Raw genomic sequence first — 14617 nt, forward strand, 5'->3', positions numbered from 1 at the left:
GTGGGAAAAGGGGTGCCCTCTCAACGCCTATAATGACCGTTAAATTTCAAACCACAAGATTGATTTCGGTTAGCCTTCCCAAGGAAGCCTGTGAGATCGATTTGCCTCCAAGTTTAAAACACACCGCAACCTTCCCCTCGACCGACCGAAGAAACGGCATTTTTTTCCTACTCCTTTGGGGCAGTCCTCTGAGCACGTGGCTGAAATCGAGGTTAGTACGCAGCCAGCAGGGACCCTGAGAGGAAACCAGAGCAGCCCCGGGGTTGGGGGAGCCCTGGTAGGCGCTGGTCGTCCCGGACATGCCTCTTCTGGAGAAGCGCGTTTGCCCTTTACTTGGGAGGCCCCGGGTATCTGAAGCGGATCCCGGGTCTGGGGACACGAAGGGGCGCCGTGGCCTTAGGGAAGGCCCCAAAGAGGCCTAGGCTCCGGAGGAGGCGAGAGCCGCGGCCTCGCTTCCACCGCGTACCTGGGGCCAGACACTGCTGGGGCGGCGCCGGAAAGCAGAACTCCAGGCTCCAAAGGCCGAGGGTGCGAATTGTGGTCCCATCCCACCCACGGCCGCCCCATCACGCGCACGCATCCCGCGAGGGGCGCCCTCCGTGCCGCTGCCCCAGGGACACCGTTCATCTGAGGAACTCTCGTGCCCTGCGTTTCGCGCCGACAGCGACGCTCGGAGTCCCACCTGGGCCTCGGAAACTTGAGTTGGCCCGAAACCTCGGGAGACTCAGAGCTTGCGTGGGGCGCTCGCGGCGCCCCAGCACGCCGCCCCGTCGTGGAGACCTCACCGTGCAGCCCAGAAACCGAACCCAAGCCCACTGCAGGGCGAAGGGCCCACGCGTCCCAACTGCCGCGAATATAACCATTCCCAAGACTGGCTCCTCCCCTCCCCCAACGAGACAGACCCCTCCTGCCGTTCAAGGTCACACTAAAACCCATCATTCTCTATATCACATACTGAAAATGATTTTATTTTATCCATTTACATTGAACTTGATATAAACTTGTCCGGAAAAGTCAAATAATATGCTTTATATTAGCTCAAACATTTATTAAGAAAACCGAATTCCATAAATAAGCACAGACATTAAGTTAAAACATATCACAAATTGACCAGTATGTAACAAGAATGCTTTATCTACACAAAACATCCTATTTCACATGTTTGTTCATTCTTAGAAAGCGCTTCTGTTCTCTGGGTTTGGATTTGACCAGCACATGCAGAAAGAGCTGATTGTGTTTCTCTGTACAAAGTTGCAGGGTTGTAGATGTCCGAGTGCCCCCGTCGGCTGCCAGCAAGTGGCCGAGGGGCACGAGGGACGACAGGACCACCACAAAACAACCAAGGGCACAGAGCAGCGAGAAGAGAGAAACGAAAAAGGAAGCAAACAAACCCCAGTCCTGAAGGATCCAGAAAAGAGATGTGGCTTTTGCTTTTACAAAAGAAAATTTTGCTTACACGTTTATTCTTCCTTATAAAGACTTATCAAAATGGGTCAGATCACCTCTTCCTCGTCACATGACTGCTTTAGTCTACTCCAGCCACCCAATCCACTGTCACGTTCCTCCTGAGAAGCCTTCTCTTCTACACCCTCACACAGTTGTGCTTAAGAAAATGAAAATAAGATAAAATAAAAATAAAAGCGTTATCTTGCAAGCCAAGAGAGGGCTGCACGGATGTGACTGGGTGGACTGGGCAAGGGTAGCGTGGTGGGAGAGGAAAGAAAGACAGGAGCTCGGAGAGTACAAGGATAAATCAAATTATATCAGTTGGGCCCTCAGATGAGGCGGTTGGTAGCAGATGCTTGTCCTCCTTTAAGACAAAAATCCCTAACATTGTGCTGTCCCTTGAACACGTCCGTGTGTGACCTAGGTGCACCGTGTCTGTGCGCGCGCGTGTGTAGCGTCTGAGCGTGAGCGAGAGTGCGAGTGTGTGTGTTTCTGCCCACAAACCAGTCCATTGGTGTCTGATTTCAGATCCTGAGTCGACTCCCTGGTACGTAAAATGGCGGGAAGGATGCTTTTTGCCGGGCGCGGGAGCAGGGGCGCGAAGTGTCGGGAAAGAGGGGACCGGAGGGGAGGCGGCGGGCGAGGGGGGTCGTAGGCGTCGCGTCGAAGGTGTGGGTGGGAACGCCGCCAGTCAGAAGGCCGGGAGGAGGGCGCGAGCACGGCCAGCGCGAGCAGGGAGGCCGGGGTGGCGGGAAGGGTGGGCTGAGGCGCTGGAGACCGGGCCGGGGGCGCAGCTGGGTGGGAAGAGAAGAGGGGCGGCCGGGAGACTGGGGACCGCGGGCGATCGAAATCGGGCGGAGGGGAGGCCTCGCGGGCTGGGGCTTGGGGTGAGCCCGAGCGAGTGGAGGAGAGAGGTGAGGACGAAACGAGACGGGGCGAAGGCCGGGGCGGGACGGGGCAGGGCGCCTGGGTCCGGGTGCGCGCCGGAAGGGCCTCGGGGCGGCCCCGGGGGCGGTGCTGGGGGCGGAGCGGGCCGGGGCGCGGCTGCATTAAGTGAAGCTCATAGAGACTGTGTGCTCTAGCGCCTTGCGGCGGAGGGAGGCGATGCTGGTGCCCCGCCACACGTCGCTGCTGTCCGGGGAGCTGCAGAGCTGGGGCGAACCGGAGACGTTGCTGGGGCCGGGGAGGGAGGCGGGCACCATGCCGGGGAAGGCGGGCTGGTAGAGGTGCGACTGCAGCCCCGCGCCGTTGGAACCCGCCAGGCTGTTGGACAGGCCCATGGAGTTGGGCGGCGGCCCGGCCGCCAGGCTGCACTGGGACAGCGACTGCGCCATGGCCTGCTGCCTGCCCAGCGCCGGCGGCAGAGGCAGCTGTGACACGCCAGGCATGGCGGCCGCCGCCCAGCGGGTGTCGTTGGCGTGGAAAGAGCACAGGCTGTCGCCCATGGCGGCGGCAGCGGCGGCGGCAGCCGACGGGAACTGAGGCAGGCCTGGCGTGGGCAGCAGTGTGCCGGGCGCGCGGAACACGTTGGTCGTCTTCTTGCGCTTCTTCCACTTGGCGCGTCGGTTCTGGAACCAGACCTGGAGCGGGCGGGGCGGGAGACAGACAGGGCGCTATTAGCCGGCCCGGCCGCTGGGGAGTTGGGGCTTGAGCCCCAGAAACCCGCCTCGGATACAGCCGCTCTGCCCCGGGAGGAACAAGTGCCATCGGCCCGACAAGCCCCCATACCCAGCCGGAGACTGTGGCTCCCCACCAACTCCTGGCAGCTGGCGCCCCCTGCACCCACCAAGCGCGGAGTCCTGCGCTCCTAAGAGCTCGTACCCCGGAGAGTTTACGTACTGTGTAAACACACCAAACGTGTGCAGCCTTCACCACGCCCCTGCACAATCTGTACACTGCACAGATTCACAGGTCTGCAGTCAGGCATGTGTCAAAGCTCGACCCACAGGTGTACGAATGAAGATAAACGTGTACCCATGTGGCTTAATAGCATGCCTTATAACACCGATGGGCTATAGAATTTTCAGAAACGCTGGAAATTTGGAAATTGATGACAGGCTGTGGATGACATAGTCAGTTTCAAAATCGAAAGACAAAGGAAAACCCCTAACGCTACGGTTGACAGAGCAGAGGTTAATACAGTGATCTGCGTGGGAAAGTGAACGCCACTGAGCTACAGTGTTGTTTGGGTCACCACCATGACTACCCGTTCCTCCCATATTGCTTGGTGCTACTGCCACAACTCTCCGTGCCTCATTCCCAAACCACTCTATGGACACCTTTGTCTGGGCTGTACGAGTGGCTGGAACCTGCTGCCCCAAGAGCCTTCAAGCCTATTCTTTTTTTTTTTTTTTTTTTTTTTTTTTTTTTGAGACGGAGTCTCGCTCTGTAGCCCAGGCTGGAGTGCAGTGGCACGATCTCGGCTCATTGCAACCTCTGCTTCCCGGGTCCCGGCTGAAGCAATTCTCCTGCCTCAGCCTCCCGAGTAGCTAGGATTACAGGAACGCGCCACCATGCCCAGATAATTTTTGTACTTTTAATGGAGACGGAGTTTCACCATGTTGGCCAGTCTGGTCTTGAACTCCTGACCTCGTGATCCACCCGCCTCGGCCTCCCAAAGTGCTAGGATTACAGGCGTGAGCCACCGCGCCAAGCCAAAGTCTATTCCTTTCAGGAACTTACTAAGGGTCCCAAGTAACAAGGCCTCCAATTCCCTTAAGTCGCCATTTCATTTATAAACTAAAAGCAAATTTTCGGACCAATACGAATTAAAGGAGGTCACATTTCACCACGAGATATATGAATCAAATTTAATTTTGCTCAGACAAACCCAAACGTCCGTTTTCAGGGAAATGAGTTTGATAAATACACTCCAAATGAAAATAGCCTTCCTATTCTTTTTTTTTTTTTTTAACAGTGTCCCAGGAGTTACAGACCCTGTCAGGCAAATTTGCCTAGGCATGTCAAACCCTCTATCGCAGAAGAAGAGTTCTGCCTGAAAGATATCACATAAGCTGCCAATCCAAGATAACTCCCATCTCCCCCTATTTGAACGCGATCTTTTTAAATAATAATAATAATAATAATAATAATAATAATTTGCCAGCAAGCCTGCCTGGAAGACTTGCAGTTTAGAATCTACTCCTCTGGAGTTTATTGTGCCTAAATATAAATGATGTGGGACACAGCCCAGGTACTGAGTTTCCTCTTAGAATTTGGCCAACGCAATTTGACCACCATATCCGTGACGAAAAAAGTTGTGCATCCGTTAATCTAACCTATTTAGTGTTTACTCTGCAAGCTAAAGTATCAGGGGTATGGACATACCTGCCCTCGGTCTCGGTGAGCCAACAATGTTCAGCGGTGTGTTCATGCCCAGGCAAGCGTAGACGCACTCTACGCTTACCAGTGTGAACGGTAAGCTTGGGGCCGGCCCTCGCCTTTCTACCGTGCCTGCGCCGTCGCCTACCACTTTCTTCCTGTGGTGTCTACCCCATTTTGCAGATTGCTGCGTATCCCAGTGTCGGCGATGGGTAAACAGGTCTCGTCTCTTCCCAGTTGCAGCCCGTGAGCTGGTGGCACAACGGATTAATGAGGCAGCAGGGCTCTAGATAGTGAGTGGGATCAATGAGACCCAATTGAGCTGTTAGCGGTCTTAGGCAGAGAGCATCTCTCAGGAGGAAAGGAAGGCACAGCGAGAAGACCTAAGGCCGCAAGTCGCTGTGCAGCACCCACCCAAGGCTGGACTCGGGGGAGGTAGACGGGACGGTGTCTGTGACTAAACGTTCCCACACCTTACACGCCGCACCCGACTTATGTTTTGAAAGGTGTCTTATAAAATCAAGACCGGTTCCTAACAATCTGCAAGTGCCAGTGAATCCCGAAATGTTTGTTTGAGGGGAGGGAGTGTGAGGGAAGGAGCAGAAAAAAGAAAGAGGGGGAGGATTGCCCAGTAGAATTTCAATAGAAAATGCAACTACCAGAATGGTTTCTGAATCTAGGATCTGCTCAGGCACAGGCGGAAAAGAACAGCTGTTAAAGAACTAAATATTATAGAAATAATCGAAAAATCGTGCTCAATTATGTTTGAGGGTTAGTAGTCAAATGATGGCTACAAATTTTTTTATGTTTCATGGCTTACTGGGATTGGGAAAAAAAATCTGCGTGGGGTGTGAGCACCTCCGTTCCAAGCTACGATGCATATGTTTTTTAAATGTGAACGTTTCCACTTGAAAACTAGAGCATGACGGATTAAAATGCAGGCAAAACCTAAGGGAGATTTTTAGAAAGCACAGATGACAACTCCAGGAAATATATTAACCACAGCAACGGGCCAACTTTGTACTCAGTTTGAAATGCAGCTCTACTTGGAAAATGCTTAATACAACAGTGAGAATCCAATGGAGGTTGGAATCTAAAAATCCACTTTCATGATATCTGCTGTTACAGTAATATAGACATACTGTAAATGTATTTTAAAATATATAGCCCGTTTAATTCCCCAGCTATAAATGACTGAGAAATAGAAAAAAGAGGGAGAGAAAGAGAGAATATTGCTTTTTCCCCCCTTGAAGCAAATGCTTTATGAAGATCTCATTGGAATCCAGCAAATGATTAATGTGAAGATTTTGGAGGAAATCTGGGGAGCTGTATTAAAGCCTAGATCTCAGGTTCATTTCGATCAGCCAGCCGTGAACTCTGGGCCGAATTCATTACACTTTAATAGTGCTGGGAGAGGAAGAAAATGCAATTTCTCATTCCATTAGAAAACTAGAAAATACTCTCAGCTTGTCCCCCTATTAAGATGTGGCAGGTGACAGGGCCATTCTGGGGGACACGGTCAATGGAATTACAGCACATTATTTTTGTTCATATAAAATATTGAAAGGCAAGCCTGACTGTGCAGAAGTTATTTCACTGATTTGGTTTTTATGTAAATAAAATATTGAAAGTTAATTAATCCATGCTAGAGACTAATGATTATGCTTATTATATTGCATTTGATCACATAATTTGCATGATTCTCACATTGCTGCTTAATAAGCCATTCCAGGTTATAAATAATTCTGAAATTGGTTTCTAATAATGGCATGCTATAAAAGGAATGGTTTTATTATACTGGCCAGAAAAGAGGAGCGATATCAGACATGGAATTGGCCTCCATGTGAGTAGAGATGCTTTAATAAATACTTAAAAGTGTGATATATACCAAATAAAGATAAAAATAAGTATACTGGATAATTTAGTCTAGAACCAAAAAGCATCTTTAAAAATATACAATTGTAATGAATTAAATGTTCAGATAATTTTTAATCAGCACAGTGGCCCACACACTGAAAAGAATGTGTGGCAATCTGTTAACTATAAAGAAAACTATGAAGTACTGATCATAAAAGAACATAAGCCAATTACTATTTAATTTGAATTTGGTCAAGGAGCAATGGTACAGTGAATTGTGAAGTAAATACATTTTCCATAAATTATTTTTGCATTACATTACATAATGTTAATCATTTTGAAAAGTTAATTAAGAAGGTTATGTTGATCTGATTACTTTTTAAACTATGGAACATTATTTTTAAAAATATTGAAATTGCCATTCTATTAAATTGTGTCTATCAGCAGGCTCAAGCCATTATCTTTGCTTGAACATTATGCTGGAACAATTAGAGTACTTTGTCTCTTTCTTCTTGTGCATTCTTTTGTGTACTTTTTGAAAATAACTATTTCTGTTACATAGCTTATATTTTATTTCATTTACAACTTTTTCTGTTAAAAGAATAACTGTCATTAACCTTTGGAAGACCTAATAAAGTTTAATAGACCTCGTTTTCTTTTTTCATAAAATCAGTTGTTCAATTATATTTTATTTGTGATTCTAAGTTATATTTTAATTTAAACTAATTGCCAGTATATCTAGGTTAAGACACAGCATTTTACCCTTTAAATAAAGAATTAATAGATAATCTTTCTCTTAAGGGACAAAACCCCCAAATTTATGAATTTCTAACCTGCAAGATTGAACCTACAAGCAAGCACTGTCATCAGTGTTGATGGAAGTATTGAAATTGTATATTTATGTAAAGGTTCAAACTCAACTTCAGATATTTTTTAAAAGGTGAAAAATAAAAATTTTGAAGAGCATTACTAATACATGTTTGCAGTTATGCAATTAGTACTCTTTCGGTGTGTAGTTTTAAAAGACCATGGTCTAGGCCTTTCACTAGCAAAACCACCCAGACTTATATTGAATAAAAATGCTAATCATTATGTTAATCAATATTGCTTTATTAATATGACCATTTTAAATCCCCAATGATATTCATTTGCTATTAGAGCAGAAGCATGCGCTATTTTTTCAGTTTAGACTATCTTTAAAATGACGAATGGAGACAGAAATATTCAACGCTGTGATTACGGACGTTCTCATTGCTTACTTAGATCAAATAGAAAGTAACTAAGATCTTAAAGTTAATTTTATAAAAGTAGGTAGCACTGGTTTAACAAAATGACCAGGTTGATGACACCCAGGATATCGTACAGAAAATACCACCGTCCAAGACGGCAAAGGAAGATTTTTCAGCACCCTGGATAGCTCAAGAGTAAGTACCGGCGCTTGGAATTTCACCCCCAGGCACCTGTCCATAAAATATTTGATATGTCTTCATTCTTTTAAAAAGCAAAAAAAAAAAAAAAAAAAAAAAAAAAAATCTGGGATTCACTAGGCTTATACTTTTATTCACCAATTTTCAGAAAAGTTATAGGTGTGATTTTCTAGTTTATATATAATTTACAGGTTGGAGAGTGGTTGGAGGAAAATAAGGGGTCAGCAATGATTTCCTCTACCACCTGTCAACCTTTCCGGTTCTGAATGCCCCTTCTTCAGACAGGATATCCACAACAGAAAGCTTTCATTCCCCCTCCCCCAACCCAGATTCCTTAGAGGACTCCAAAACAAAACGGGGCTCACCGGCTGTGGGAATCTCGTCAGCTGCCCCCAGCGCACTGGTAGACTACGAAAGGTCAAACCCCTTGCAAACATCAAAGCTAGGAATATTTCGCCTGAGTGCAGAGGGAGGGTGATACTTAAGATAATGAAGCCACGCCGTGAAACCTGGGTGTAGCACTTTTTTAAAAGGCGCCCATTCACCTTATTTGCTCTTTTCTCTTGTTTTCTGTATAATTGTTGCATTCCTCCTTTTATCCAAACGCTTAACACAAACTCATTAGGGGGCAATACTTGTCAATAATGCGAGCAGGAGTCGAGGTGCACGCTCGGCTGGGCCGCCCGGGGGGCGCTGAGGTTGCCTTCTCAGGCGGAGGAGACGAACCCTGTAGCCCGACAACGCCGGGCTTCGATTTTGAGGAGCTTCTTCCGGGCTGTCGCTATACTGGCCGGGGACAGGGGCCTTGCGTGTCCATTGGGGGATGGCGATGGGGACCAGTTTCCGGGTAGAGAAGGAGATAACTCGACACAGGAACGCACAGGCAGCCTGAACACAGCCCGGGATCTCGACAGAGGAAGGGAAGACCCTGCTCCCTTTGCCCAAATACTCCCGCCCCGTCCTTGCCTTCTCTCCCGGAGCCCAAGCCCCTCGTACCTGCACTCGGGACTCGGTCAGCCCGATACGCAGTGCCAGCTCCTCACGCATAAAGATGTCGGGGTAGTGAGTCTTGGCGAAGCTCCTCTCCAACTCGTTGAGCTGTGCGGGGGTGAAGCGCGTCCGGTGGCGCTTCTGCTTCTGTTGGCCCTGCTGCTGGCCGGCTTGGCTGGGGTTCGGGCCGCCCTGGGGCCCGGGCTGCTTGTCCGGGTCTTTGGCGCTCACCGCCAGCGAGGCCGGAGTAGAGCCCACTGTGGTGATGTCCTCCCCGGGCAGCAGAGTGGCTCCCTCCACTGGGTCAGAGTTGGGTGCCAGGTCCCCCGGATGGCCCCCGGGGTCGGAGCCCCCCACGCCCAGCCTACACTTCACCGCCTCCCGATGGCCCAGAAGCTCGGCGGCATCTTTCATACCTGAGGAGGCAAGGGGATCGCGGTCACTACTTTCTTGGAGATGCCAGGAGGGGCTGTCTTCCCCGCGCAGCCTTCCTTCAACCCGTCCTCGGCCCCCTCCGCACCCACGCTTGTCCTAAGGAAGAAACTCCCAGGGTATTCAGCTGGGTTCCCCAGAATTTGGACAGCCGGGTTGGAATAACATCTCCTGGCCCCTTCCCCTCTCCGCAGCCGGCTCCCATAGTAAACAGCACAAGCTTTCGTCTCTCCCACAATAAAACACTCCCAGTCCCGGCAATAAAACATGCCTCTGAATCCCTTCCATAAGCCGTACCCCAGGCGCCCCAGGAAATCGAGAGCAAATCTTTGGACACAGGGGTGCCGGGGGGTGGGGGCGGGCAGAAAGAAAATTAAACAGTTCCTCGGTTGCTGCGGCACCTGCGCTTCGGCAGCCTGACGAACTCTACCTCCGGCCCTCAGCCGATTCCCCCTTACTTTCGGAAGATGAATAAGCCTCCAAGCTTTCCACCCCCCGAAATCAACCCAAATCAGCTCCGCCTCCCCCTCAAATCAGAGAAAGTGTTTGGAAAATGGAGTCACATCCATCACCAAAGATTCCCAATCCGGAAACCCAGAGCCCAGCAACCCAGATAGCATTAAGGAAACTCGAGTGAACTCTATTGACAACCGTGAATCAAACTTTAGAGATTTCAACTTTTCTTTCCAGAGAAATAAAAGGCGCATTCCTCACAGCCATTGGCAACGCCGAGTCCCTTGCAGAAGAGTGGGGGATGACTGTGAGGTTGAATTTGGCTTCTCTCCTTCTCAACCAGCACACTTAGCAAATCCGCCTCGATGGCAGCAGCTTCTCCTTTATGCCAGATTTTTTACAAATTACACCACACTTAGAAAAGGAGGAGAGAAAAAGGTGGTGGGGAGAGAGAAACGGGGGGGAAGGGAAGGAGAAAGAAATCCCAAATCAAAACAAACAGGAGAGGAAAAAAGAGAGAGAAATACCTTCTAACAAATTATCACGGGGTATATCGCCTTTCAAAAAAAAAAAAAAAAAAGGCGGGGGAGGGGGAAGAGAAAAATAAGAAAAATAAAAAGTAACAACATTCCCCAACTCCTTTCTTGGATCTACATATTCCATAGATTTTTTTAAAGGCGATGTTAAATCAAATTAAACTTTAATGCAGCACAATTACTTTTAAAGAAATTAGTCCATTTAGGTCGCATTAAGGTAAAATAAGGAACAAATTGACAATTTCCTGCCCCGGCTTCTCCTGGCTGCCTGGGCGAGAGGCGCGCACTCACCTAGCCTGGCGTCCAGGAGGTCGGCGTGAGACAGCATCGCGCACCGCTCCAGGGCGAAAGCTGTTCCCCCCCAAATTTTAGCGGCTTTAAGTTATTTAAAATAGATATAAGCTATAAGCTATACGATATAGATATATATATAGATCACCTAAATGAAAGAAAATTCGGTTTGTGGTTAAAAAGGGGGCTTCTTGCATTATAATGTCCTTTAGAGAGACGGGGAGGTGCTTAACAGTTGAATGAACCCGTGAGCAGCTCGGAGAGGGGACCAATCAGGAGGGCAGCCTGCAAATGTCAGCGCCCGGAGAGTCCCCCACTCCGCCCGCCCGCTCGCCTGCGCCCGCCTGAAGGAGGCGGCGGCGGCAGCCCTGGCAGCTCCAGCCCGGAGCAGGAGCTAAAGCAGCGTCAGCCGCCTCGGCCTCGCCCTGAGCTTCTGGGCCGGGCTCCCTCTAGTTCTTCCCTGCGATTTTCTCCAGTTTCCCCTTTCCTTCCCCTTGGCCGGCCCTGCGCGCTTCGAAGGTGTAGCTCTGTGCCTCTGAGCTAACATCTTCCTAGGGCAGGGGCAGAGCAGGGGTCAGAGGGGGCCATGACCCTGGCGTGACCTGAGGGTCGCCCCCACCTGCGCTCTCTGGGCCTGCGGCTCATACTGGCCCGCCTGCCCAGGGCGCGACGAGGGCACACCGCGGCCTTCAGACAGCGCCTAGACTTCGCCGCGGCTCAGCAGGCCTGCGCCTAGAGTCCAGGCGCCCTGGCTGTGCCCCGGAGTCTATACGAGCCCCAACCCAACAGGGGGCCTAGAGCGCAAAGAGGAGTCGGCTTCCCTGGCACCGCCAGCGCCCGCTGTCTGCTTCGGGGACCCTCGCGGAGTGTGGGTTCGAGAGCCCTGCACCCTTCTCACCGGGCTTCTTCCCGGCTCCTACTCTTCCGCTTGGCCCACGCCCGCATCCTCGCCCCTAATTCGCTCTTTTGGTCAAAGTTTCTAAGTTCAGCTCGGCTCCCAACTCCACTTAAGGCTGTAAATAAAGTTAAATGCTCTTTATTTTCCTCTTGAATATGTTAAACTACTTGAACAATTTAAAGTGCTTTGCACAAGTGAAGCGAACCATTTCTAATGTTCTGATTTTTCAGAGCCAGCCAACAACAAAGTTTAGATTAGTAATATATTTCTAACCAGAGTAATTTTCAAGATCATTAGGCATTTATGTAATTAGTGCCAAATCTATAAGCTTTTATTACGATTATTAGAGTAAAATCAGTATAAATTTGTACTAATTTACTACTGTTTAGACTTGGCTGTCAAGCCTAGAGGTTCTTATTGTAAATGATAACTGAGGAAATTAAGTGCAAAATTCTGCACCGTTTCTGATCTGCTCCTAAACAATCCGTTTCAATTGTATTTGTAGCAGAACATAATGCCCTTTTAAAGTTATTTGACTTGTATTTTTATTTGCAACACAAGAAAAATGCCCTCTACCCAGTCACAATGAAAACTGATATTTACTACTCCCAACTTGATTAACATTGATTTTTAATTCAGAGTGATGCAATTAAGATTATTCATTTAGTGCAAATAAACCTTCCACAAAAGGGTGGCCCTATGAAGTCTGTTTTAAATAATACTGAGCAAATGGCTTTTTTTTGTTCGCCGTCCAATTGACTTAGACAAAACATTGAAAATGCTGGCTGAGAGCAGATGCGAGAGGAATTGTGTGTGTGCGTGTGTGTGTGTCCTCAGCTGTATGTGTGACAGGGACCAAGCAAGGAGACAAAGGAGTCGGCAAAGCGAACTCTGGGACAGTTTTGTTTCCTGCTTCCCTCCTGCAGCCCGTTGGCCTCCTCTCCTGCACACACATGTGCGCGCGCGCACATATGCACACACGTGTGAATGCAGGGTATTGGCCACACCAGTTTCTTCTGAGCTGCGGAGACCGCTTCCCCGGAAGCTCCGGGCCCGACTGGGCTTCAGCGGCTGATGCAGCTGCTACCAACGCGGCCTATGTGGGACTGGGCGCCGGGGTCGTGGACTCAGGCTCGCGGCGTGTCTGGTAGACGCTAGGGTTTTTGGCAAGCGGCCGCAGCCCTTTTGAGAAACGCTTTGCCTGGGAGGAGAATTCCGAGACCTAAAGCAAACAAATTCTCCCCAATAAAAGCTTCCTTTGCCCCCAAACAAAACCTTAAATCTAGAAACTGAAGCGCTGGGCGCGCACAGCAAAAGGAGGCCGGACAGCAGTCCAGGGCGGGGCGGCGTGAGCCCAGGACGGTGACTCGGGAGTACGCACCCGCCTGCGCACGTCCAGGGACTCGCAGGAGGTTTCTGCCCACCTGGGTGGGGCTTGCAGGGTGTCCACACCGGAACGCAGGGGGCAGAAGTGGGGGGAAAGTGGCTAAGGAAGAGACAGGGAGGCCTGGCCCCAGAACCCTGCTCCCAGAAATAGGCAGGTCCGCCAGGCCCGCACAGCCTGGCTCCACACCCTGTCTGGAGGGAGGGAGAAGGGGCTGCGACCTGGGGAGACAAGGATAAGGGCGCGGGGCCGCGAGTCTCCACGTGCGTGCACACAAGCGCTAGTGTCCCCATCCCACAGTCGCCCCCGGAACCGCGCCGGCTGTGCAGCGTCCTCCCACACGCACTCGCTCGTATATTCTGTTTTGTTGTATCTTTCAGGTCGATAAATAAATGTGTAATAGTTAATGTGAAGACATATCAGAGTAATAACAATGGGACGAAATCAAAGGATTATCCATCTCTGTTAGTAACTGCTGAATAACAATGTTGCGGCGTGATTGATAGCCCGCTTCATTTTATGACTTTTCTATTGGTCTTGATTTTTATAGCAGTATAAACAAACTAAATCATTTCTTCCAAGACTTCAGAGCATAAGCATCTCAGAGAGGGGGGTAAAGGGAGAAAGGAAAGGAAAAAAAAAGGGGAAATCTGAGAGTGGGAGGGTGGCGGTGTGGGGCGTCGAGGCGGGGAGGGCGCAGGCTGAAGTTGGAGCCGTGTGCCCGCCGCCAGCAGGCAGGGCGAGAAAAACGACAATAGCCTGGATGTAAAAAGCTCGCCCCTGCTCCCGGTTCCCTCTCGGCAGCTTGTTTTGGCCAATGTCTGAATCCACCTGGGTAGCGCCTGATATGTATTTACCAGAGTTTTATTCCCCGTCATCTTCCCACGTTCCTAGGGCAGCCGGGAAAGTGCCGGTCAGGCCCATTGCTGTTGATAATTTAAGGCATTTCCCACATGATCATGGGAACTGAAGTCCCTAACAAGGCGAGGCTTTAGCGCAATGGCCCCCAAATCTTCGGAATGACAAGAATGTCTTCAGAAATCACTTCAAAGCAAAGTAAAAGGATTTTCTATGACGGATCCAGTGATTTTTCCTCAATAAATAGGTTTTAGATTGTTACACACACGTAGAAGTGGAACAAAGGGAACTACCAGAAAATATATTGGTTGCCCCTAATAAAATTTATTTAGACAGTTTACTTCTCATAAAAAATAGAGATTGAATTTTGTACAAGATCCTGCCAAGGGACGATGCACAGGGAAATCATTTTTTTCTTTCTCCTTTTCCCTCTTTCTCTTTTCTAACGAAGCACAAAGAGTGTTCACAGGCCGGGGAATCGGCTCCTGACTCCAGCCGCCCTGCGCGCCCAGACAGAGCCAGAGAACTCCGCAGCTGCGAGGAAAGTCGGCTTGCTGGGAGAGTAAAAAAAAAAAAAAAAAAAAAAAACCTTGATGACTGATAATGTAAATTACAAGCACAGCAACTATCAAATCAGTGTCTTTACTCCTGCTTTGCCGTCCAGTTCCAGATCAAGACTTAGAAATGTGTGTCTAGACTGGGAGGTGGGGTGGGATGGGGCCCC

General features: G+C 49.4%; 1 protein-coding gene across 1 annotated transcript; it reads right to left on the reverse strand.

The window, feature by feature from the left end:
• Positions 1-150: 150 nt before the first annotated feature.
• On the reverse strand, positions 151-10956 carry OTP (orthopedia homeobox). Its single transcript, XM_054489766.2, has 3 exons — positions 10754-10956; positions 9048-9457; positions 151-3026 (listed from the first exon to the last, which is right to left on the reverse strand). Exons 1-3 carry the CDS (start codon positions 10788-10790, stop codon positions 2496-2498), a joined length of 978 nt encoding a protein of 325 aa, XP_054345741.1. The 5' UTR covers positions 10791-10956; the 3' UTR covers positions 151-2495.
• Between the last annotated feature and the right edge of the window lie 3661 nt (positions 10957-14617).

Source organism: Pongo pygmaeus, chromosome 4 (genome assembly GCF_028885625.2).
Source record: "Pongo pygmaeus isolate AG05252 chromosome 4, NHGRI_mPonPyg2-v2.0_pri, whole genome shotgun sequence".
Taxonomy (NCBI): domain Eukaryota; kingdom Metazoa; phylum Chordata; class Mammalia; order Primates; family Hominidae; genus Pongo; species Pongo pygmaeus.